The sequence below is a fragment of the Branchiostoma floridae genome, chromosome 3, assembly GCF_000003815.2.
Source record: "Branchiostoma floridae strain S238N-H82 chromosome 3, Bfl_VNyyK, whole genome shotgun sequence".
NCBI classification, from domain to species: Eukaryota; Metazoa; Chordata; class Leptocardii; order Amphioxiformes; family Branchiostomatidae; genus Branchiostoma; species Branchiostoma floridae.
The window spans coordinates 2191396-2218370 of record NC_049981.1 but is presented as its reverse complement, the minus strand read 5'-3'; the positions used below and the strand labels follow the sequence as shown (position 1 = coordinate 2218370).

At 41.2% G+C, this 26975-nt stretch overlaps 2 protein-coding genes across 2 annotated transcripts in view; one reads left to right on the top strand and one right to left on the bottom strand.

The window, feature by feature from the left end:
• Positions 1-18342, top strand: part of LOC118411506 — a 19707-nt gene extending 1365 nt beyond the window's left edge. Inside the window, exons 2-16 of the mRNA XM_035813812.1 lie at positions 4133-4346; positions 4856-4941; positions 5425-5562; positions 6570-6734; positions 7465-7538; positions 8405-8569; positions 9944-10061; positions 10545-10711; positions 12002-12115; positions 13222-13302; positions 14231-14378; positions 15523-15632; positions 16635-16817; positions 17304-17403; positions 18054-18342. Of these exons, the coding sequence (XP_035669705.1) occupies positions 4135-4346; positions 4856-4941; positions 5425-5562; positions 6570-6734; positions 7465-7538; positions 8405-8569; positions 9944-10061; positions 10545-10711; positions 12002-12115; positions 13222-13302; positions 14231-14378; positions 15523-15632; positions 16635-16817; positions 17304-17403; positions 18054-18172 (1980 nt within the window). The 5' untranslated portion in view covers positions 4133-4134 and the 3' untranslated portion in view covers positions 18173-18342. The remainder of the gene's footprint in view (positions 1-4132; positions 4347-4855; positions 4942-5424; positions 5563-6569; positions 6735-7464; positions 7539-8404; positions 8570-9943; positions 10062-10544; positions 10712-12001; positions 12116-13221; positions 13303-14230; positions 14379-15522; positions 15633-16634; positions 16818-17303; positions 17404-18053) is intronic.
• Positions 18343-21490: 3148 nt separating this feature from the next.
• LOC118411058 (claudin-18-like) lies at positions 21491-24550 on the bottom strand. Its single transcript, XM_035813061.1, has 4 exons — positions 24299-24550; positions 22081-22234; positions 21994-21998; positions 21491-21684 (listed from the first exon to the last, which is right to left on the bottom strand). The coding sequence occupies exons 1-4, from the start codon at positions 24453-24455 to the stop codon at positions 21491-21493; spliced, it is 510 nt and encodes a 169-aa protein (XP_035668954.1). The 5' UTR covers positions 24456-24550.
• Positions 24551-26975: the final 2425 nt, after the last annotated feature.

Sequence of the window (26975 nt, the reverse complement as noted above, 5' to 3'; positions counted from 1 at the left end):
TTACAAACAGATCCAAACTTGCACTGTCCTGCTCTTTTCGTGACAGTATATATCACACAAGTCTATAGAAAAAATGATGCATTTTGCCCTGAGATTTTTTCACACAATTGTTCTTAGACAGAACACCGAAAATATAAGGCTAGAAAATACTTGCCCTTATACCCCAATACTTTCTGCCTGGTGTAAGACACAGTCAGGCATGATTTCTCTGACACTCTGCTCTGTTGGACTGTGTCTACCAGGAACCCACCAATTGTAGCTCATATTTATGATCTTGTAGTTTTGTGCTTGTAGTTATGATGGAGTCTTTCTTGCCTTGGAGATGTTATTTCTATTGGCTAATCTAATGCCAAATAGTGAAATACTGGTGTATATCACTATATGGCACCTCTTTCACAATTTCTATTAGCCTGCGATAGATACATAGAGACTGAATGATCAAAGTTAAGCTTATCCTTAATTTGTAATGTACTTCATTCAAGAACTGTATCTGGTATATAACGTTATGAATGTTCAAACCTACAATGTATATGAAGTACATATACAATGGAAATAATGATCATGACCAACACAATTTGAACTCTGTTTTCTGAACTCTACAGTTATACCATGAAGTGCATGTGCATCATCTGAATCTATTTGTCTGTACAATGTATATGTGGCTTTCTATGTTGTGTAAAAACAATATACAGCACATTGTACTTCTCTGTAAGAATGAGAAATTTCTTTTAGAATAACCGATGACATTCTCCAATCCAGACCATAATTTTTCATTAGACTATTAAAGTACAGCATTTTACCAGGATGCAGCAGTACAAAAGTCATAAATAAAACCTTTACCACCTACAATGCTACATGCAAATCTATGGAAATAGGGCTTTTAGAGTCTGATATTGCAGAACAATAAGGGTAGGGAGTGTAAGGACCCCCGGTAGAATACGGATGGTACCCAGGCTAGTCAAATCGTACAGGGAAGGAGTAATTGCTCTCTGGCTGTGACCCGATTTTCTGCTCCAGCCAGGAGCATCTCCCCAAGGCCAGGGGGTGAAGCTGAAACATGCGCTCTGGACGAACGGTTGGGGTTTAAACCAAAAAAAAAATCAAGGAAAACGTTGCTTCACCCCAGATATAATAAAGACACAAATTGTGGTACTTTTCTATAGACTTGCGTGATAAATACTGTGACGAAAAGAGCAGAAAAGTGAAAAGTGCAAGATTGGTTTAGAATAGAAGAACATATGGTTCAGAAGAACTTGTGGTCCATGTATGGAACCTTTGACAAATTTGGGTAGTGCTGGTGAACCCAGTGTAACTAACTGTAAGGCACAGTCAGGCATGATTTCTCTAACACTCTGTTCTGTTGGACTGTGTCTACCAGGAACCAAGCATTTGCTTCCATCCAGGTATAACGTTATTCCATTCTGGTCTTCTTGTCTATATATCTAGGATCGTACCAGGTAATTGCAAGTCAGTTAAGACTTTCCAGTACTTTCTGTACAAAGTTTTCCGAAGGGCAGAGTTTCCTTGGTCTGGTGGGTTTCCCCTCCCCAGCCATTTCTGTGGCCTTGATGTCACACACTGGGGTCAGAGAAACGTTACTGGGGCACTCTGTGTTGGAACAGGTGGAGATTGTTGTCTCCGGGGACTGGGAGAGGAAAGTGTTGTTTTACCTCTAAACAGCACGTTATGCACATTACTTCTCTTTTTGTTGTAAGGGCTAGTCGAAGACAGATAAAAAAGACACAAACTGTGGTACTTGTATTTCTGGCTGGGAGAAAGGCCTAATACCTCCCAGACAGAGCTATATTCCCAGATGAATACACCAGATGATTATATTCCTACTTCCTCAAAGGGCCAGGGCTCACAGGCCAGGTTGAGGTCTCTGACAGGGCTAAAGAGTAGCAATTACTATGCCTCTCAATCAACTATTTTGTCCCCAGACCAGTGCCTGTGACATGACAGGCGGGGCATCTGAGATGACCGGGGTCACATGCTTGGCGCTTAGTTCCCTTGGAGAGTTGTCTGAATCTCTGAGGGTATGAATGGGGGGATCTTGGTGGCCTGACGTGATAGCCAGGCCAGGTAGACAGGCCATGTAGACAGGCCAGGGGCCCAGCCCAGCTCTTTCATCGAACCCTAAAACGTGCACACACAAAGACTCCAGCATTTCTAAATGGGCCAGTCGAAGAAAAAAATCAACATTTGAAGACCTCGATTGTGGTTGGGTAATGCTGTCATTAACAGTGATGAGTATTTTGTGATGTTTATTTGGTTATAGACTGTATATTCTTGCAACAAGTCAATTTTTGTCACATATATATATATAAGACAGCTGCATATGTCTGACCTACTCAAGCAGAAAGAGAAACGTGTCAACGTCCTTACGGTCACCCACTCAATCAAAAAAAAGTACTGTAAATGCATTTAAGTTCGGGGGGATTTAATTTCGCGGTAGCGGGAAAAATGACTTTTCGCGGTGGAATTAAATTCGCGGTACCACCATAGACTGCAGTCTAATACCACAATAGAAAAATGTTCGCGGTGGATTTAAGTTTGCGGTGAAGTGGTTACCGCGAAAACCGCGAACATTAATCCACTGCGAAAATTTCTGCATTTACAGTTTCATCTTCCAAGCTATATTTGAATGAACTTGAACATTTCTTGTACATGTGTAACTAGTACAGGGATAGAAAAGTTCCATATTTAAAGGAATGTTGCAAAATTCTTCTCTTCTCATGAAGGGTAAGATATGAATTAATAAAGTAAATGAATAAATAAATTTAGGCAGTACGAAGCCTAAAATTTATGTGGAAGCTCGTTAAACTAATTAACAAAACAATATTCAGTGTTACTGTTACTCACTTAGCCCTTTAGGAATTTAGCTAACAGATTAACAAACTGTTGGAAGGTGACCAAAACTTGGTTTTCCAACTTGCCAGAACCAGAATTTTTTAAAACAAACAGAATGAAGTAATGAATCGATACAGAAAAATTAATTGGGCAGCTTTGAGATCACAAGCATTCAGTGGTATGTGACTGGTGAAAAGCATCGTAAATTGTGGAACGTATGACGCAGTGCTTTTATTTTCAGTGAACAAAATTTCTCCACTGCGAACTCACGACACCACCAAGATAAAATTCTAATGTAGTACAGAAATGTTTCCACTGCAAAGACGTACATGTAAAACATTGCAAAAAAACCTCCTAGTATTAAATATGACATTAAATCCCCACAAAAGGAAAAACTAAATTTACAGCAACTGAAATCTGAAACGTTCGCACAAAAGGAACAGGAACCAACCAATCACCATTGTTTGTTCTCGGGATAGTTGACCTCCCATGGACCCTACTTTACTCTACTTACTAGGTTTGCCACAACTTGACGACAGATCGCTACAGTCCTTGTTGCCACATTGAGAACTTTTAGAGTCAGATAAATGTTGGCAGTTGGACATGTTGAAGTGAGTTTTCGTTTACAGAGCGGCGCAGGATTGCTGCCGTGTTCACACACAGGTGAGAGGTGAACAAACATGGCTATCACAGAGTAAACAAAGGTATCAGGTTACCAGGTAAAGTACACCTGCGTCAGGCACGTGGGAAACTTCTGTTACAATGACATCGTTATCATTGTTCCATGCCATAGCAATTTGATTAATAATTTTTTAAAAGTATTTTGTGCAGAAGTTTGGCAACATTTGAGAACAAAAAATATGTGATATACGATTATCAAGACTAAAGGTTTAGGTTATGCCAGAACAGCACAAGGTCCCAACTTGAGGGTACTATAGCTACATGTACTACAGAAGAGGGTGTGTGAGGGGGGTATGAGGTGTGCCAGCACATTATTTTTTTTCTGTGTTAACATCTGATGTCATATATGTAAGATAAAAGTCACAACCTTCTCCAAATGTCTGAAGAGTAAATGTTAAGATATAATGATATAAGTTAAGATCTTTATCTCCTAAATCTTAAGTGCCAACCCTAAACTAAAGATAGAAGCTGGTCGCGAGTTGCCATCATTCAAGCCTGCAAACCTATGTGCAAGCACTTCTAACACTTGCCTGACAGGGAAAACCCAACGATAAATCGAATAGTGAGTGATTGTAATAACAGGTTTATGTATGTTCTGCAGTCATGAGGCCAACTCTAGTCCTGCTGATTGGCTGCCTGGTTGCCATGGTGACCGGACAGGGACCCGACCCATCCATCTGCGACCCGAACCCGACCAATCCCGGCCCTCCGCTGCCCGAGCTCCCGCCAAGGTTTCAGGTCCATGTGGAGGCGAACATCCTGGAGAAGAACTACACCATGGTTCAGCGTGAGTTCTACGACTACCCAAACAACAGGTGTGACCTGTGCTTTGTTTGTTTACTTATTTATTTATATTGTAATTTTGTTTTGCTGACATTTACCCTAATTTTTTTTCTGTGCACCGATTCCCAAAAGTGAGTTTCTTCATGCCCTTTATTGTTAATCTTGAAATGCTCGCTACAGATTTATGTTTGTATCCCACAACATATATTGCCAAAGTTTTTTCTTCTGCAATCTTAAAATTTTTTCTGCATATTGCATTTCAAACCCTGACTATGATCTACAGTCATATAATCCCATTAATAGACACATGTATGAATTCATAGCAATACGAAAATGGACTGTAACTTGTAACAGTCATTGCTGGACTTCAAATTTATGGTGGTCGCTCTAATACATCTCTCTTGTACGACTACTCTACTCCAGAATAGTTTCAAATGTAAATTCATAGTACAGCAAAAACCTCTCACTACAAAGTAAAATAGCTACAGTAGTAAGTACAATGTAACTAATCATAACAAGATCCTTCCATTTTACTTGGCAGGGGTGCGCTATTGTCGTACGGAAACGGGACCAGGACCCACCAAGTGTACGACTACAGCACGCTGGAGAAGTTCACCTTATACGACAGTAAGTATCGCAAACTTTGCCATTTCAGGATGTTCTATCACTGTTTCTCAGTTTTGAACCATGTAAGGAAAATACAGCAAGCAAAATAGTATAACTTGATAGCTTTATAGGGTAAGATATTGAAGTTGTATTCTACACAAAGAAGGACAATGAAATGACATCTATTCTAATTCTATTTCTACATTAACTATTTGAAGTGTTTTCCTTAAGTTGTTTTCCGTATGCATGATATGAATTTAAAAGGCAACATTTGCAAGAAAATGCACAATGTTTACCATCACATCGTCTAGCACGTCATGAAATATTGAAATATTTTTTGTAGCTTATCAAAAATCCTAGAAATGACTAAAAATAATGTGGCTAATCTAAAACATGGACTATTTCCTAACTGATTAGAATTGCAGAGATAGAAATAGTACAAGCACATCCTTTTAATTTAAACATGAACAAATAAGTCTGAATTATGTTTCGTGCCATTTCTAGACGGCACGTGTAAAACCTCCAACATGTCGACCTCCCGGTTCAACTTCTTCTCCTACCACATGGAGCATGGCCACGCCCACATCAACAAGGCAGGGTTCATCCTACACTTTGGCGCTGAGTTCAACGAGACATACAACGGTGAGTTAATTAGCAGGGCTCGAAGTTAACTTCCAATAATTTGATTAATTGCGGGATCATGCCTGTAGGCCAATCGTTAACAAGGCAATACAGAATTGTATGCTTAACAAAGAAGGAAAGTCAGAGTTTATTAGATGCATGAAAAGGGAAATGACATCTATTCTAAATCAGTTTCTACTAAAAACCCCTCGAAGGGTTTGATTTCTTTTCTGTATGCAGTGGAGATGGAATGTCAATATTTTCATACATTTATATTCTTTATGAATTTAGACAAACCTTTACTCATAAAGCATATCTGTTCCTACATTTTCAATATCACAAAGAAACGAGAAGAAGTCAAATTCACGTAGTAGAATACGATTATTGAGTATTGTAGATTTATTGTATATATTCCATGGACATGTATCTTTTGTTGCGTATTGAATCCAGTGGGTATGTATGTACAATAAAGGTCTTCATTCATTCATTAAAGGTTTTCACGACTTAAGGATTCCTACCTGGCTAAATTGGCATCTTGACCCTCTATTGTTGAGAAAATACATCATTTGGGTACAATTGGGAACGGCCAAATGAACGTTCGAACGGACTCGAATCATGTAGCAGTTTCTATCATGTATTTTGTATGTATGTAAATGTAAATTGTGTATATAGACGTATAGGACTTATAAGGACTCAAAACGATGTAACTTTATCTCTAGTTATATATTCTGTCTGACCCTTGCCTCTTCCCTCATGACCTCAATGAAAAGCGGCCTGCAGGCCGATTTGAGCTTTCATGAATAAATAAAGGTTCAAACAAACAAACAAAACAAACAATTACCAGACTGCAATGAAACTTAATGTTTTCCATGTGAATTATGTAAGCTACAAAGTTCAACATACGTTCACACTTCTTCATATCTGCTTATTGTAGTTATTAGAAAATGCTTAGTAATACTTTATATTCGAATGAAAACTATTGTTTAACAAGGGGGCCATATATACATTTGTATACTCTTGATCTTCAGGTACGACGACTGTACGCGGGATCCCAGTGAACCACTGGTACTCGTGTATGCACAATGCCACCTGGAACTCAACATACAAGCTTGACTTTTACTTCTCCGTCCCTGGGTACCCGACCGCCTCCGGCCAGGACGAGATTCCCGTACGCGCCGAGATACGCGGGAAACGTGAGTTTGGTTTGTTTAATTTTCTTTTACTAGGGTGTTCTCTCAGTGGCAGGGTACTGTTTTCACTAGGGGAATACATACTAACAATACAATTATATATGTACAAGACAAAAACAGATTTGTATATCAAATGCAAAAGTTAGACATTGTGCGGTATGTTTAAAGTAGGGACAGTTCACTACGGGTGTCTGTAGGGTGGCAGGAACACCAGTACTCAGGGAAAGTTCATTAGCCATTGTGGAATGTGCTTAGAGTAGGGACAGTTCACTTTGCACATGAGTAGGGTGTTACTGGAACACAAGTACTCAGGGACAGTTCATTAGCCATTGTGGGATGTACTTAGAGTAGGGACAGTTCATTATGAGTATGTGTAGGGTGGCAGGAACACAAGTACTCAGGGGCTGTTCATTAGTTGTTGTGGGATGTACTTAGAGTAGGGACAGTTCATTACGGGTATGTGTAGGGTGGCAGGAAGGCGGGACAATTGGGACAGTACATTAGGCATTGAGAAGAGTGTTAAGAGTAGGGACAGCTTGCTGTTGGTGTGTGGGGTGCCTGAGGAAAGCATCAGACAATACCACATCAAGACTGAGAGGGGAGCATGGTCATGGTTCTTCAATAACAAACAGTGCACTGTAGCTCTACATGCTGGTGTTTTCACTCAAGCTCACTGTGTTAAATCTACTCTCTTTGCGATTGGACACAATTACATTGTCCTCTATTTTTGCAGGGCTAGAATTTAACCCCCAGACAAGAGGGCCCTCGGATACGTACAAGTCCATCCACCACATCTATGACTTCCAGGTAAGGTTCATACCAGACCATACCAGTTCATGCTGGTTCATACTGGTCCATCAAGTTCATAGTGGTTCATACCAGTCCATAGCAGTTCATACTGGTTCATACCAGTCTATAGCAGTTCATGCTGGTTCATAACGGTCTATACTTAGTTCACACTGATTCATACATGTCCATAGCATTTCATACTTGTTCATACTGGATCCCACCAGTTCCCACTGGTTCATACCAGGTTAGTAGTCCCCACCAGAGTATGTTCCACTCCCATTCTCTTTCTCATGAGTGCTATTTATGTCATACAGTACCCGTGTTGCCATAATGCTTGATACGGGTGTTCCAGACCTGACCAGGCTTATAAAAAACAGCAGGGGTTCCTTCCTGGTGTGAGTGGATCAAACAAATCTGTCCGTATATGCAGCTTATTGTACTCTTCAGTACAAACCTGATGTGTTTTCGATAGGAGATGGTTTCTGGGTATTCAACACTGTTCTAGCCAGCTCGAAATTTTTTTCGGTTCCCTGAATTTTGATTGGAAATCCTGTCGAAGGTGCAACGATCCTAAGGGGGTCTGGGGCATGCTCACCCTGGAAAATTTTTAATCTAGACCCTCTGAAATGCAATTTCTTCTATTTTGAGGGGGGAATTTTGCTTGTAGACCCAGTGTGGTTCAATTAACATCTTTCCAATGCCAATTAATTTTTGTGCGTCACAGAGAATGGAATTGGCAAAATTTTTGTCTGTTCCCAGCGTCAAAATTACGTCAATGGACGGAAGGATGGATGCCGGCTAGAGCCCTGGTATGCAATACAAACAAACAAAAAAACAAACAAACAAACACTCCTAACCACAAGACCATCTTGCCACACTTCTAGGGTTTCCATACGGTCACACGCCATGACCAGAACTGGGTGTACCAAACGGAGGGGTATGTCTGCCCCGGGCGGGTCAACACCAAATCCGTGCCGACCACGCCCGACCAGTTTTACGCGGAGGTCGAGATGATCAACGAGAAGAACCAGACTGTGCGTTACATGCGGGTAAGGGCAGATTTCCTTATCTCAAAACAGATCCGACTGTAGCATAAGATCAAAAGCTGCCAGAGGAGTGAAGCCGGCCTAGGAGTGTGTTTGGCTACCCCAGGGGCTGATGACTCCCTTTGGCCAGCTGTACTCCTTAGCCAGTAATTTTAGTGTGTTTCATTTGTAATTTTTCTGTCATGTCCTTTAGGCCACAGCAAGTAAATTTTATGGATGACATCCTCTGCAGACTGCAAAAATAGTGCGATAGGGCGGAAAAAAAAACAAGATGGGTGAAAAAAACAAGATGGCTACATTATCAGAAATAGGCACCATAAAGTTGTGATGACTGTTGTAAAAAGAATTAAAGGGACAAAACATGGTATCAGAGCCAACAAGGCATTCATTCCTGTATTTAAGACATGTACTGGTGTGATAAGTGACACTAATGTGGTAGACTGGCATCACCAACAAAGTTGGTAACCCCACTCATAGCTTCCATATTGGTGTCTTTTACATTATCTAATAAGTTTCATTTCTACAACTACAGTCCTGGGTACCTCGCAAGTGTCACTTCTATATATATACAAGTACAATCATTAGGCTGCAACACAATATATTTGCTCATTTGCATGCCTTTATCGTCATGTTGACCATCCCTGCAGAAGAAAATTTCTTGTTTTTTTTTCCTGAAATCAGGCGAAAATTAATGCGCACGCTGATGTCATCCATAAAATTGACTTGCTGTGGCCTTATGTGATATTGCATTGATGTAATTTTATGTGGAGGACCACAGGAAGATTAGCTAACTACATTGTTAGGCTAAATGGGGATCCAAATCAAGGCAAAGTCAAAGCCAGCTTAGATACTATCTTAATACCACCGGTAAATCTGCCTGGAGATTAGGACTTGACTTCCAGAATAAGAAAGTCCTTGACACACAAATGAGTATTTTATTCATACTAACACTTTTATGAAGGTTAGACATCCAGGGGAACAAATTATAAAGACAATGCACTCTCTACAACTGGATTATGATTGGAGTGACATTCATCACTCTTCTCCAGCGTTAAAAAATTAATTGGCAGAACAATACAAGTACCTTAATTCATTCTAGTTGAACACTGAAGAAGAGTGATGGATGTCACTTTAAATGTTCAGAAGAAAATCCCTGAATTTAATCCAGTTGTAAAGATTGCATTAAAGTTCATAATTTGCCCTTTATCTTTTCTTTGAAATCAAGCAAAACACTGTCCCTAGCTTCTCACACCTGTATGATGATGTTCATCCATTGGATGTCGATGAAGACCTTGACTTCGGAATCTTCTGGATCATTCCCCCTTACCAGTCCGGGCATGGGTACTTTGACTAACTGCCACCCCCCTCCCCCTACAGGAGTACTTTGACTACAATGCAAAGCTGTTCCGAATCGACTTCCACCCGACCAGCAACAGAAGCAAGCGCTGGTCCTTCGGCCCTGTCCAGCACAAAGCCATCCACGACTACAACTCAGGTCAGGGGGCAAGGGTCAGGGTTCAGAGGGTATAGGTTGCAGTTTAAGCCAAAAGCTTGCAACATTATTTCTAACTGTGTGTTCCCACATGTAAATAGTACATCAAACAGATAACTCATTTATTAGAATGTTGAGAGCTACATATATGATGCAAACTGTGTTGGAATGACCAATATGTGCATGCAACTACAGCACAACTGCAGTCTAAAAGTTTCAGTGCATTATTGTGATTTTATTTGCTTACATCATCAAATGGATAATTTATTTCTTCACCCCAAGGCAGAGTATTTTCGGGGGCCTGTGTGTTTTACAGTGTGATTCTCAATAATGTACAGAGCGTCATTCCCACACATATACATTTGTACATTTGCTGCTGTGCTGCTATATTTTCTTCTGCTGGACTGGAAGGGTGGTCACTATAAGCAGTATGGGTAAGGTCATCTCTGATTACCTTGTTTGTTGATGTGTTCATGTGTTTGGCAGGTTTGGAGTACCTGATAAGCTACCAGCCGGAGAACTGCACCATTCGCCCCATCTCCAACTACTCCTTTGATGCTGACATCGACGCTAACGACCACACCAAGGTCCACATGAAGAAGTCTTACGAGATGTTCCACTTCGACGACAAGGACTTCACCTACTCAGGAGTGGTAAGCAAGGGGTCATGACCTTTACCATTGACCTTGAAAGTCCACCTTGACTTACCTTAAATATTGGCATTGATTTCCCTTAAGACTTTCTATACTCTTAGTTTAATTTCTCACAAATGTGATGTTTTTGTGACTTTATATACTGTAGCTTTGTTTGTTCTGTTTAGTTAGGCCATGTTGATTGGATTATATGGATAACTTCCTCTTGGAACCCCAAAACTGATGCAAGCGTGCAATAAAAAAAAGTTGTCTTCATTATGGAATAAAAGTGGTCAGGAAGGTTAAACAATAGCATAACACACGGGATATAGTATGCCAAAAAATGGATTTTTCATTGTCATTCTTTTGCATCTTTCTTCCTTGTCCTTGGAATGATGGTGACATTCTATTACATAAGTAAACCTTTACCGATATTTCTTTGCAATCTACGTCACATTTGGCCGCTACTTTGTACAATTTACAGTATTGTTCAAAACTTTCTTTTTTGTTTGGAAACGACCGAATATTGATGCACCCAGATATCATTGATAAAAGTCAAAGTTCCTTACCACGCCTGATGGCGCATAGGGCAGTGCCCATCTCCATTTCAGTAGCCCTGGGCCACATACATGTTTTTCTGAGCAATCACTACAGCAGGGTGCTAGTCCACTGGTAGTGGTGTGTGTTCAACTTCCATACTCTTTCCCAAATGCTGAGTGCTAAGCAGAGAAAGCAGCATTTTTGAAGTCTTTAGTATGACTCTGCCGGGGATCAAACTCACGACCTACCAAAAGCAAGGCGAACACTTTACCCACTCGGCCATTGCACTGGTTAGATCTCATTGATACCCATATATTCATCAAATGAACATAGCCTTTCAGGGCTCGAAATACTGGGTGCATGTGCACCCAGGTGCACCCAAAATTGGAGCTGTGCACCCAACTATTTTCTGTGGGTGCACCCAAATATTTTCAAAGTTTATGTATGTAAAGATATCTAAGTATGCTAAGAATACATCATTTTCTTCACGTCTAAGTGTTAGATAATAAAATTGTCTGTCATGGTATTTGTTTAAGAATTTGATAGCTTGTAACTAAGTTTTATTGTTAGGTTCTCTCTCTCTCTCTGGCCGGTTTAGCGTCCGTTAAGTGGTGCACCCAAAACTTTTTTGGTGCACCCAATTTTTTTAACTGGGAGCACCAGTGCACCTAATCCCAAAAATAAATTTTGAGCCCTGCCTTACAAAGCAAAATGCATGTGACATAAAATTATTTCACCGGCATAATTATTTTTCTGCCTGCGTGTCTGTAGAGCCGAGTGCGAGACATCATGACGGACGTGTGGGTCAGCAGGGAGGTGAACTATCATGTTCCTCAGGGCAGCAAGTACTCCACAGACTTCACCTACCAGTGGTACTTCTCAGCCGTGAGTAGAACGTCTTCTCAACTTCTTTTTATGGTCTCGTACAACATAATTGTGGCGGGTACCCCAAGACCACCGCATGGAAAATGTTTGCATACGTTTCAGGGTTCTAGCTAAGTGCATTTTAGTGTCACGGGCCACTACTCTATAATTTGTGACCACCGCGCTAGAATGAGTACTACTATGCTAATTTTCAACATTTACTTGTTGAAAAATGTCAATCAAATATGAAAAATGAGGATATGCCACTCCAAACTGACTTAAAAATCCTTCGAATTTCATGTGGTGTTAGGAGAGTTATGTCACCTCATGGATACCGTAGGCCAATACAATGCCAACTTTTTACTTTACATTTTTCAAAACCTCGCCATGGAGGGGCAAGATCCCACTTCCACACCACCCCCAGATTGATCGCTTTGCCCTAACCATTAGGCTAAAATAGATATTGGCTAGAATCCTTATAGTAAGTTACACCTCTCAGTCAGTGATTCCTGATTCTGCATAATTAGGCCACACCAATTTAAATTCTTGGTTCACGGATTTTTTCATAAAAAATATGGAGCGAGAGGGCGAAATAAAAATAAAAATTGTAAAATGGTTGGGGTAAAGGTAACGGCTAATCCAAAACATAAAGAAAAAAAGTTTTCAGCTTGAAAAAAGTACAAAAACAGTATTATTGTACAGTAACAGCACCTGTACCCACACTTTAAGGAGCTTATAATATAAAGGCCAATTTGCTACACCAGAAAGTTGGTGAATGGTTTCATTAATGGTTAAAATTTGCTGAGTGGTAATTTTTATTTTTTATCTTTTTTCCAAAAAATAGGAGCGAGCGAATCCGTGAACCAAGAAATTAAACTGGTGTGGCCTTATGTAGAATCTTTATTAACTGACTTGTTTTTAATGTGTCATTCAGTAAGTACTTAGCAGAATTAAGACTGTGAGACATGATGTTACATGCATTGTGCCGGTTGTGTCTTGTTGCCATGGTAACATGCCTTTTTGTTTCGCGAGGATAACTGGATGACCACGACCCATGAGGCGACGGACCGTTCAGAGATGCCAATTGTCTCTGTTGCCATGGTAACATTCCTCTTTTGTTTTGCCAGGATAACTGGAAGACTACCACCCGCCAGACGATGAACCAATCACAGGTGCCGGTCAGGCTCCACATGAAGGGCAGCTGGAAGGTGAGAAAGGGGGAAAGAGGGAAAGAATAGAAGACAAGAAAATGAGAGAATAGAGAATGTGGAAATGAGGGAAGGAAGCAGAGATGTGTTAGACCAGTTTTACCCTGGTACAATGACAGAAGTTCCATGCAGAAAAGAGAAGTGATTAAGTCAGGTTTTATCATTTCAAATTCAAGGCTGGGAAGTAAAATGGCATGTCTGTCTAAATGCTCATCCTTTGGTGTATGTGTGTGATGTGGCAAAGACTCCTATCTCTGATAGCCTTGTACACTTAGGCCAGAGACCTCAGTGCACTACGACTCTAGTGTGTATGGGTAAGGGGGCCAAGTCTGCCATCACCGACAGGTTGTTCCATTTTTACAGCTTGACAAGACTTTGACTACTAAGGGAGTCAGAGTTGGTGTTTAACATGTTTAACTATGACTCCTTTGTGTACAGGTAAGGGGTGAAGTCTGCCATCTCTGATTGCCCCAGTGTGGGAAAGGGGGTGAAGTTTGCTACCTTGATGCCCCAGCATGGGTAATGGTTGAAGTCTGCCATTTCTGCAGTATGGGTAAGGGGGTGAAGTCTGCCATATCTGATTGCCCCAGTCACATGAATGGGTACGGAAGGGGGTAAAGTCTGCAGACTGCCCCAGTATACTGGGTAAGGGGGTGAAGTCTGCCATCTCTGATGTACCACAGCATGGACAGACTTCGACCCTGCAGTTAGTGTTTTACATGTTAAACTACGAATCAGGTGTGTATGGGTAAGGACACTGGCGTAGTGTGCCATCTCTGCCATTTGATCCCATGATTCCCTTGTTCCACAGCGTGACGACCCTGCAAAAGTCAGTTTGCGCTTAACATGTTTGACTATGACCCCAGCATGTATGGGTTAGGGGGCGAAGTCTGCCATCTCTGATAGCCATGATTCCCTTGTTCCACAGCGTGACGAGACGTCCACCCCACGGGAGTCAGACTTAGTGTTCAACATGTTTAACTACGACTCCGGAGAGCAGTTCCTCTGGCACTTCGACATCTCCATGTGCTTCAAGGACCCCAGCATGCAGAAACCCGTCTTCTTCCAGATGCCAGGTGGGTCAAGACGTCTTACTTTTCTGCCCACCTTCATCTTTAACCCTTGTCCTGCTGGCTATTTTTTGGCCAATTTAACCTCCCAGAGCTGATGGCTTCATCAGATCAGTAAAACTTGACCTGTTCTGTGCTGCTGCTGCAGATTTACTCCCCCATTCGATGGGCTTTGCAGTGGTATGCAACTTTTACATGAGAAATACCCCCTAGAAGTGGAGAACATATATGAGACATACAACACAGCAGAGACACGGACATCACCATGCTGGCTGGAATGAGAGAAGACCTTTGAGAAGGAATCAACAAACAGATGCATGTACATGGCCTTCTCCCAGTACATTGAGAGTACACACCGTTTCGACGTACTCTCCTAGAAACTCCTCCAACAACTCTCAAGCACAAGGAACCAAGAGTTAAATACCAAGAGAGACTATTGACTCAAAAGTGAACCATGTGTTACTCAGCACCAAGAGGCCACGTCTAGCGAAATAATAGACGTTAAACGAGGACAACAACAACAACAACTCATAACAATACAGCTCAGCATGGCAAGGGTTAAATATTTCCATCCCGTATATAAACGGGCTCAGCAGGACAAGAGTTTTAAGGCTCCAAGAACTTACGTTGTCATCATCATCAAACAGAGTGTTTTCTAACAACGGTCATATTATATCAAAACTTGTATATTGTTAAAGGCAACCTAAGCAATATTACATTGTTAAAAGTGGAAATATTCTGAATAAGGCAGTCTGTATAATATTGACATCTAATGCACTATTTTAGCACATTTACATCATTATTTCATAAATTGAGCCGTTAAAAACGGCGCGGGAACGAGTTGCACAAGGATTCTAGATCAAGTCCTTATTTTTGGGGGGTACAATAATAAGGAATATCCTCGTGCAACTTGTCTCTGGGCCATTTTTAACCGCTCAAAGTATGAAATGATGATGTAAATGTGAGAATACAGTGCAGTAGATCTCAATATCATGCAGATTGCCTTATTCAGAGTTTTTCCACTGTAATATTGCTGTAATATTGCTAAGGTTGCCTTTAAGCTAATTGTGGATCTGTATAAAGTCAAAGTCAGTCAATATCAAAACTGTACTGAGTCTCATATGATATAAGGTGGCTGCTCTCTTTACAGATCTGTATAACGACCTAATCAGGGGAGACAAGTACCGTTTCTACCGCAGCGTACAGTCCGCAGTGGCAAAGGCTGCTGGGATACACCCACTACGGGTTACCAACGTCTGGGTAAGTCCACACTTTCACTTTCTGTTTCGTAGATTTTTTGTGGTAGGTCCATACGTAAACTTTAAAGATTGTAAAGTTTGTAGATTGTAACTTAAGATGCCTCAGTACACTACCAAAAATGAAAGGTAAAATAGAAGGTAAGGTAGGTCCACATTTTCACTTTCATTTTATGTAGGGGCGGGATGCATTTGTAGGTCTACACTTTCACTAGCTTTTTATAAAATTCTGAAATAAGCAAGGAAACATCATATTAGACCCCTTTGAATTGTTTGTTTTGCATACACGATAAGACTCCTTATGGTTTAACACACCAGGTTTGAATTGAAGAATACAATTAGCAGCATATCTAGGAAGATTTATTTTTTCACCAGGAGGGACCCCTACTCTTTTCTGTTTTCAATAAGTGTTGTGGGTTCTTTTACGTGCTTGAGGTGTGGCTGTCTTCACACTCAGGACCTTTATTTAGCGTCCTATCTTGGGGGACGTCCCTAACCACAGTTAGGTACTCATATCATTCTCACTCGAGTGAAGTGAGGAACGTTGTGTGAAGTGCCTTTCCCAAGTATACAACATCAACAAGCTTGTCAGGAAATTCAAACCCAGAACATTTCTAGGGAGGGTTTGGCCCAAATACTGTCATTACGCCATTACGCTACACTGATATCAGTGTCGATATGCGCCACTGGTGTAAGGTCCGAGTGGGTAAAGTGTTCACCTTGCATTCAGTAGGTCGTGAGTTCAATCCCCGGCTGAGTCATACCAAAGACTTTAAAAATAGTGCATGCTGCTTTCTCTGCCTAGCACTCAGCATTTGGGAAATAGTATGGAAGGAAGTTGAACACACACCACTACCAGTGGTCTAGCCCCCTGCTGTAGTGATTGCACAAAGATGTGTGGCCCAGGGTTACTGAAATGGAGATGGGTGCCACCCTATGCGCCATCAGGCGCGGGAAGGTTTGACTTGGACTTGAATTTGACACCACGATGTATTGTTTTTTTCAGCACACTCCGACAGACGGTCCCCTGTGGGTGGGGGCGACTCTACTGGCCCATCCCGATGTGCAGGGTGACAGTGTGGAGATGCAGCCACAAAAAACGCTCGACGCAGCCTTCAACGACTTCAAGAACCGCGTGGACGGAAACACGATGGTCGTTAAGTTCACCCCAGATCCCTCACGTGGACAGGTTTGTTTGTTTGTTTGTATTGTATACCAGTAAACCACCTCATGGCGTCACATACCAGGTTTGAACTGAAGATTATACAAGCTGGGCATACAGACCTATATTAGACATTCAGACTGGGATGGAATCCTACTGTTTTTGATAAGTGTGCTGGGTTCTTTGAGGTGCTCGAGGTGTGGCTGTGGAATTTCCATTTAACGTCCTGTCCTAGGGTCCATAACCACCTTTCCCAATTAAGGGCACAATGTCAACGGGGCACGTCAGAGGATTCGAACCCAGGACCACTAGTACATGTACATCTTTCTTACTACCTGTAGTTACAATTGATGCTCACAGATGATTCATAAATTGATTGTGGAATTGATTAATTGGTGACCTTTTGTACAGAATTTTTCCAGGAGAGTTTGATTCCCCTGATGATTGATTGATTGGTTGTCAATGATTGATTGATTGGCTGATTAATGCCGGTTTTTACCTATGTTTTCCCAGGAAGTTTACCTGACCGCCTTGCCAGGTACGCTGGAGACGAACAAGGACCTCATTAGCTTCATCATGGAGAGGAACAAACCTTCCAACACCTACCAACCAGGTAAGACGTCTTACAAGGAACTTCACATCTACACATGCACACACACACACACACACACACACATACACAAACACACACACACACTAGGTGTGGGTAACGGTACCGAAAGTTAAGGTACCGGAATGGTCCAGGTCTAGAGGATCAGGTCCAGTTCCGGACCAGGTCTAGAGGATCAGGTCCAGGTCCGGACCTGAACCTGGACCTAATTGTGGGTGAATGGGCAATACTCAGAACAAAGGCCTATTTTGCTACAAAGGAAACTGTTTGGTGGAGTATCCTATCTTCACATAAACAAATTGAATGCTAACCTGCCTCTGTTAAATTAGACCAAGTAAATGTAGAAACTTGATAAAAATGACTCTTCTCTACGTGTCTTTTGCTAGTTTCTTGAACCAACAAGCCTCAAAACATGTGAATGCCTGCCATCGTGGTACCGGTATAATCTGTTTATTATCTAATCGGTCCAACATCCAGTCTACTGATTTTTTTCAGGTCCGTTATTTCCGGACTGTCCCTGGTTGAACAAGAGAATAATGGTTCTGTACCGGTACACTGTACTGGTACCCACCCCTACTTCTTAGTGAAGGTGATAAATAGATAAATGAAATTATAATGAAACAAAGCAAATGTAACTCTCGTTTCCTTGGCAGGAACTGTGGCGGGGGTTGCCATAGGAACGGTGTTGCTTGGTGCTATAATCGGAATGGGCGTTGGCTGGTTCCTGTGGAAGTACCGCCTGCAGGACGTGCCGTACGGAACGCAGACATGAGCGCCGGTTGGGAGGCAACCCTCGCTGCTAAAAACCTTCGAACCAAATATCATGTACCCACTTCACACCGGTATCTGACCCTTGAACTATGATGTCATATTCTGAAGACCTATTAATTTTCATGGGGACAATTTTGAGGAAGGAGTGGAAAGGAAGTTTTCACTTTGCGGTGTAGCACTGTAGCACTGTAGCACGGAAAAACTTATTCCCTGTGTCCAGATTAGCTTGTTGAGAGGCACTGCAAAAATTAAGAGGGAAAATAAGGATGCTGCAAAAATTTGAAAATTTACGGTACTGTTTCAGAACTTCACACCAGGAAAACTGAAAAAAAAACTTATACTTATCTATTCAATCCTTTTTAGATTAGTATCTGACCTTTGACCTGACAGAAACGTTGAATCTTTACTGTTGACCCTTGACTTTTGACCTTTCACTCCTAACCCTGATGCCAAAGGTGATACTTAGTAGTCAGTACTATGTCTTTTGCCCTATAAGCCTGAGGTGTTCTTAGTTCATGAGTGATGTAAAATTCTTTTCTTTACAATGGAGACTTTTTCAATGCAATTATGGTGCATGGAAAATATGATATTACACAGAAATCCCATTACATATCTCCTTTACAGCTATTTCAGGTATCGATTGCTGCTTTTATGGATGTCTGTTTACATGCAAATAGCAAATTGTATTTATCTTGACTGTCAAGAAGACAATAGCACAAAGCTATATAATATTATATTTATTTGTGCTCAACATAAACTATGATGATATCTTCTGTATTTAAGTGGTGACTGTTAAGATCGGTTGGTTGGTTTTGAAATTTCCTTTTCATTATTTTAGAAGTACTGTAAATGCATTTAAGTTCGCGGGGATTTAATTTCGCGTTAGCGGGGAAAGGACTTTTCGCAGTGGTTTTAATTTCGCGGTAACACCATAGACTGCAGTCTAATACCATAATAGAAAAACGGTGGTTTTATGTTCATGGTGAAGTGGTCACTGAGAAATCCGCAAACATTAATCTACTGCGAACATTTCTGCATTTACAGTATATTCCTTTAGGAAACCATGTTACTTGGTATTGTTTACCTGTTAGTCTAACTTGTTTAGGCAGGGAGATGGAAGGACTGAATGAGGTGCAGGTAAAATTGGAGCTGTGCAGATGTTTTATCTGTAAAATTAGAGCTGTGCCGGTATTTCAGCTGTATTATGGGAGCTATGCAGGTGTTTCAGCTGTAAAATCCTAGCTGTACAGGTATTTCAGCTGTATAATTGGAGCTGAGCAGGTGTTTCTGACATCCAGTCCATGCTGTGCGTGTTATTTTATGTAGATTTTCATTAGTTTTGTTTGTTGGGTGTAATATATTGGTTTTCTTTTGTGAATACAAGCTGTGACAGCTATGTACTCATAGTTTCATGTTACATTATTTTACATGTATATCATAAAAATGTAGTATGTGTAAAAACTGCATTAATTTTTTATTTCCAAAAGAATGCTGTCCTAACACGCGTTGGTATCCCAAGTTTGGGTACAGCATTCTTCAGCATAGACACCTAGCTGCAGTTTGGAGTACTGCAGCAGCAGCACCTTGCTGCAGTGCGAGGTAGAATCAGTCAGTTGTGTGGAAATACTGTTTTTTAACAGTCATTTACCAACTATTCACGGATCCTTTGTTAATGACTAAAAGGGAAAAAATGAGAAGTCTAGATGGAATTTGTCTTGTGCAGCTGATATTGAATGCTATCAAAATTACAGGGATGTGAGGGAATGTATTTTGTACACTACTTAACCATGCATACGTGTATAAGAAGAATGAGAAAAGTAACCAGATCTTTACATATATTTAAGGCAATTTTTAGTCGGAAGGATGCTGAGAAAATAAACACAAAGAAGTGTTTCATGCAACATCAACAATTCAGATTTCCAAGTATTGCACACTTCAGACATCCAGGTATGCAAGACACTCTTAATAAGGTCTTGAAAACACCATATATTTTAATGAATAGCTCACTTCAAAGGCGATAAAGTCATCAAAAAATGACAACATTTAAATGAAGGCTATTACTAGTGTATGGATAGTGAAGGCTAGCTTACAGCCTATTTTGCTAGGTGCATATTCGGAAAACAATTATATGTTTGTGGTAAATTACAAATATTGTTTTACTGAACTGATCTATGCATATCAATCAAAGCGTGGAGTGGAAATTAAACTGATGGAACTGAGTTATGTGTTATTATTTCATATTTATTGACTGCTTACAGTATTGCCTCGGCGAATTTTCACAGAATATTTGTAAGCATGCTACATGTATAAGCTCTTTCACAGGGCTCACCACGCATGTACGAGCGACAGGAATCCTGGGTAATATGTCAAAGGTGAAGGCCCATCCAAAGTAAACAGTGTCGTCTCGACCATTGTTAAGATTTGCAACAGTAAGTCAATAGACTAGAAGCTATTTGGTGAAGTAGAATAACTTTGAAACGGCCGTTTTTAAAGATATCCCCTTGTTGTGGGAATGCTCCATTGGCCGAGCACAGAACAGGCGACAGTATAATTCTGGACAATCACTCTAATTCCGGAAAACTTAAATAATTTCAAAATAGATTGACCAGCTGAATTAATATTTGTAGGTATGATATATCAAAGGATAATGAATATGTAGGTTGCAATTAGATGTATCCACGAAGATAAGTCTGTGCTATTCTGGCTCAGGGTCCCAGAATTCTGGCTCAGGTTCCCAGAATTCTGGCTCACAGAATTCTGCAGAATTGGCTTTCTTCGTGGAGACATCTAATTGCAACTTACATATTCATTATCCTTTGATATATCACACCAGTCCTACAAATATTGATTCAGCTGGCCAATCTGTTTTGAAATTATTCAAGTTTTCCGGAATCAGAGTGTCCGGAATTGTATTGTACGTTTATTTGCAAAATAATGCCCGAGGGCTAATTGCTCAAGGACTAAGAGAAGTAAACATTGTGGTATATAAAACTAGTGTCTAAACAACTATATGATACAATGAATACTATTATCGGGTTTGACTTCTTCTTTGAAGGCAATGGTTAATGAACTGTCCCACGTTCTGTATGATGTTGGGATTTTGTGCTTTTAGTAGAAATATAGTCTTTAGGTGATCTCTTAGGTGGCAAAAGCTTGGTTAGATTGTGGCAACTGTTTGAAATAATGTATTTCTTTCGGTTTTATAGTGGGTACACTGACTGAAAAAATGTGTTTCATTTTCCACTGCATTCATTGAGCAAAATGTACACAATCTCTCGTGGACAGGGAGCTGTTTATACTGTCGCCTTTTACAGACAGTTTATTGTCCTTCTGGATCCACCTGTACGTCACTACTCCCGGCATTGGTGATGACGCCGCCTCCCACCCACGTGAACAGCGCCTGCACCCAGATCATGTAGAAGGAGTAGCCAAACGGGACAGACACGCCAGGTGCAATAGCGTACGACTTGGCGTATCCGGCGTAGATGGCGCCAGCAAGGGCACCGCATATTCCTGTACAGTAGAGGAAAGTGCAGAATGACTAAGAAATTTTACGATCCTATCGAGATGAGTGGGTACACACCTGTGCGTATATTAAATTCCGTATGTGAGTGTCGCATTTACATTTTTTGGTTTAGGTAAAGTTTGTGTGCGAAAAAACCTGGCCGCACAGTAAAAGTCGAGATAAACTACAACTTCTTTCTTAAATTCTTATTTCAGTCTCCTTGTATACAAGCACATGTGCGGAAATACACATGCCAGCAAACATAAAAGAACTAGCTTTTTCAATTTGTTTACTGCTTTAACAGTTTCTATAGAAACCTGACCTGAATACAGTCACGTGATTTAGTAATTGGGTGGGGGGGGTAATAAGATAATCATATAAAAAAGCCATATGTTCATACACACCTCCAGCAATGATCATTCCCCACCAGTCTTTTGCCTTTGTCGGAGTTCTTCTTGGCGGCGAAGCAGGCCACAGCTATGCCGGGGAGGAGCAGCACAAGTCCGATCACGGCGAAGGCCCGGGCTGCGTTAAAAGCACCAGGCAGCAGACTGATACCTGTTAACAACAACAACAACAACAACCCTCTTAACTTCACTCACTCACTCACGGCCCGTAACCTCAGTGGTCGTAGGGGCTCCACGACATCCGGTAGCACTAATCCGTGCCCATCTCTCTCTGTCCTCTGCCCCGGCCCTCTGATGAGCTGTTCAGTGCTTAGGCCAGTCCATGTCTTGATATTGTCCAGCCACGTCTTCCTTGGCCTACCTCGTTTCCTCCCTCCTGCTACTGTGCCTTGTAGTGTGGTTTTAGCGAGGGAGTTGTGTCGGCATATGTGGCCGAACCAGTTCAGCTTCCTGCGCTTGACCGTCGACAGGAGTGGTTCTTGCTTGCCACATGCTGCCTCTGCTTGATGGCGTACAGACCTGTTTGTCCGGCGTTGCAGGTAAGAAATGCCGAGGATTTTTCGCAGGCATTTCATCTCAAAGACAAAGGCTTCTATGCGGCGTTCTCTTAAATCTATCGTCAATCCCTTGCCTGGAGCCGATGCTCTAAAACTTACGGTCCTCTCAAATTTACCGTTCATGGTGTCGTGTGTGGCGTAACTGGCAGAGTGTTGGGCTCGGAACCCAGTTGATGCTCGCCTTACCCCCGACGTTGTGCCCTTGGGGAAAGGCACTTTACACGGCCTTCCTCACATCACTCTGGTGTAAAATGGGTACCTTCGGTCGTGGAGGAAAAATACCTTCTATCTGTACTTTGTATATGGCACTATTGAAACAATTTACTAACTTGTGCAGTGCCACATTGTCCACAAAGGAAATTTTGAAAATCAAAAAATTACCGTTATGCGATCTTAGTTATTCGTTAAGCGTTACCGACCCTTTTAGATTTAAGGTTAAGCGTTGCCGACAATCTTAGATTTACCATTACGCGTTATCGGCGCTCCAAATTCTATCGTTAAGCGTTGCCGGCTCTCCTAAATTTACCGTTGCCAAGTCCTCACGTAGACCCTCATCACATGCCAGTAGGGGGTACAATTTATCTTGTTTCAACAAACGAACGCAAACAGAAAATCGCTTAACATAGCAACGCAAACTGTACGTGAATCCCTACCTTGACCACAGCCATGGTAACAACGCATAACGGTAAAATTAAATCGACGCGTATTTCGACTCCGATTCGAAAACTAGATTTGGTTGAATGCTTCCCATTTATTCAGAAGTTTCCCTTTTTCAGTGTGTAGATTTAGTTTATTTGTATGAATACAACAAGGTGACGAAAGGCACACAAGAAGACACTAACTTTTGAGTAATCTTGGGGCGACTTCGTGATGCAAATAGTTTGTCAATAAGGCTTAGCAATGCAATATTCTGGACGACATTGTCACATGGCAACAATGTTATTTCCTTCTAAAATGTTTCAACTCAGTTTGGGTTTCTTTTTACGGTACAAAACATTTTGCTTCTTTTCCTGGCAACTGCGATTATTCCATTGTATACATGTAGCGCCTGTTCAAGATTTATTAAAATAACTTTCATGTGATAATGACATTGGCGGTTAAAGCAAAGTTATAATTAACGCATTTTTACTTTCAATTGTTTTGTAAGTCGAGTTGCAGTCCGGTCTCAGAAAACCATCTGTGCGCCTCTGAAAGGTTGAGTTCTACTATTCATGCCTTATTATAATAACTTTTGGGAGATTATGATAGTGGCGATGAAAGCACAGTTAACTCATTTTTTTTCTTCATTTCACTAGCTTGTTGTTTGGAAATCAAGCTGAGTTCTACTATATAGACCTTTGGTTGTAAAAGTTAAAGGGCGGCACCCATCTCCGTTTTAGAAGTCGTTTGACCACAAAACTTTGTGCAATCTCTACAGCAGGGCCGAGATAGTCCACTGGTATTATATTGGTATATGTTCAACAAGCATAATACTATGTACCAGGTGTGACTCTTATGTACCATGTACCGTCTTGGTATGACTCGGCCGGGGATCGAACTCACGATCTACTCGAACACTCTACCCTCTCGGCCATTGCAACGGTCAGGCGTGTCTAAAGGAAGTTATAATTAGATGCAAATTTATTATATTATACTGTCTGTTTTACTCTCTAACTTACCTAGCGTAGGTACGCACTGCGTCACTCCAAAGATCGTCCCACACACCCGCCACAGTCCGGACTCTTGATATCCCACCGACATCCAAGCGTTAGTTGCTATCCCCACTATGTACAACACGAGCCCGAGAATGGCGCTGATGATGCCACAGATTATCATCTTCTGATAGAGCCTTAATTGTCTTTACGACGTAATAAAGTCAGTAAACGCTTCAGAAAAGCTGCACAACTTACGCCTACAGACCAGGGACGGAAGTTACTCGACAATAAGGCAGACAAAAGTTGCTACGTGATTCAATTTACTATTTGAATATAATGATGTAGATTCAAAGGGTACGGAGGTATGTACAGTATGTGACCACCGATGGTCAACACTGAACGTTAACCGTCGGTCAATGCTGAGCGTAATTCGTTAAAAATAACTCACACCAGCCCTTCAGTGTATACGTAGGGTACTAGTATTGTTTAGAATTTCTATATGAGGATTACAGTCTCGAACGAATACAGTTCTTCAGTAAGAAGTAGAGTTCTTCTATAAGAAGTACCGAAGGACTATTGCAAAAGTCTGTTGGAAAGGACTGCTGCAAAGGACCGTTGCAAAAGACTGTCGCAAATGATCGACTGTTGAAAAAAATCGTTGCAAAGGTACTCTGTAAAGAAAATTTACAAAGGTCTGTTGCAAAGGTTTATCGCAAAGATCTGTTGCAAAGTACTGTTTCAAAGGTTTGTTGGAAAGGTCTGTTGCAAAGTACTGTTTCAAATTTTTGTTGGAAAAGGCTGTTGCAGAGTGCTGTTTCAAAGGTTTGATGCAAAGGTCTGTTGCAAAAAAGACCTGTCGCAAAAGTCTGCTGCAAAGCCAAATGTTTGTTGCAATAAGTCTGTTGCAAAAAGGCTGCTGCAAAACGTCTAGAGGTTGAAAACGTCTGTTGCAAAGGTCTGTTGTGAAGGCTTAAGCTTGTTGCAAAGTACTGTAAAAAAGGTTTGTGCAAGGGTCTGTTGTAAAAGTCTGTTGCAAAGGTTTGTTGCAATGATCTGTTGCAAAGGTCTGTTGTGAAGGTTTGTTGCAAAAGACTGCTGCTTAAGACTGTTGTAAAGAAAGTATATCCGTGGCGGAAATGCAGTTTCTGTGAACACACCGGCTGTGACTATTTACCCAGTTCTGACGTTATATATAGGCTGTATTGGTTGCGTTCCCCAAGTGTAACGACCGTACAGTAGCGCCACCTTGTGACCCTTGACGGGAACTGCAGTCCCTGTGAACATGCCGTCTGTGACTAATTTGCCCAGCTCTAACGTTATTGACTGTAATATTGCAATAAGCCCCTCGGCAAACATGCTCAGCTCCGTGGATATCCGGGTTTTTGTTCCGCTCATGTAAGGGGTTGAAGAGGTCAAAATCAATCAATATCAGGGACCAACCATTGAGGCTAAGGGTCGGGGTGGGTTGGTGAATTGGCAGGGATGGTTCTATTAGGGACTGATCTGTAATGCCAAACGGGGGGTGGAAGTACTGACGTCTTGTGAGATCAACAACCCCAAGAGTAATCCAAGGGTAGCAGGTTCGAACTCCGGTTGTTGTTGTTGCTTAAAATCCACACTAAACTGGAAATGGTTTGCCGTTTTATGTCCACGTATTTTCAAATTTGTCGCTTATTTTCAACGATAATTGACGCCAGAATTTAGAAGAAAAAAACATAAGTGTTAAGCGTGGCTAGCCTGCCAAATTTTACATAATACGTACCCACTGCGCCTTCTTGAATTTAGCGCAGAGCGCCGGCGGTAATATAAACCCCCTTAGCTGTGTTAAATGTCTAACATGGAATGGTATCTTCACCCCTACCTATTTTCCCTGCTTCCCTTTTATACTTTTTATATTGTTATCACTATATGTACAATTAGTAACGCCGTCTCTTGCAGCAATGTACAGTCCCGCCCTTCAGCTGCGTCCCCGGCTGCAATAACGTACGGTCCCCTACCTCAGCAGTTCGGAGACGAAAACCACGGGACTCTCGGATCCACCTAATACTTACAACCGTCATAAGAAGGAGAAGGTCATTTCCGATTTTCAAAGGTAAGGTCTTCTCTCATTTCTTGAGAAATTGTTGGAAATGATCAATCGTCTTGCAGACGTGCTCCTGAGGGGTTTGACATTATCTTGAGAATATGTCATAATCATATACGTGGTACTATATAGGAATGGATATGACATTAACGTTGCATACATTTTTGCCCGACCGAACTAAGTACAGGTCTTGAGAAAGACAAAACATACATGTAAAAGTATCGAAGTTCGGCTTCTTCTCGCTTCTATGATGAAAAAGTAGTATTTTATTGGTTTAGCAACAGCCTGTTTGTTAAAAGTAGTAATGCTTTAATCTTTCTGAAATACTCAGCCTTACAATTGTTTAGATCATATCTTTACATCAAATTAAATTTTTGATTTTTGTACTCATTCACAACGTATACAAATGTCTGAAATCATTAAGATATCATTTGTCTTTTAACGCATCAAAAACACATGAGGGATATAAATGAGTGTCTAAAATGAGGAAATCTGCTTACTATACATTTTGTTAGTCTCTACCAGACTCCGGATCGCTGGAAAAATCGTAGAAATGGAACAAATAGAGGAGTAAGCCGGTCAGAGGAATATAACCGGCCAGGGAACAGCACGCGATCC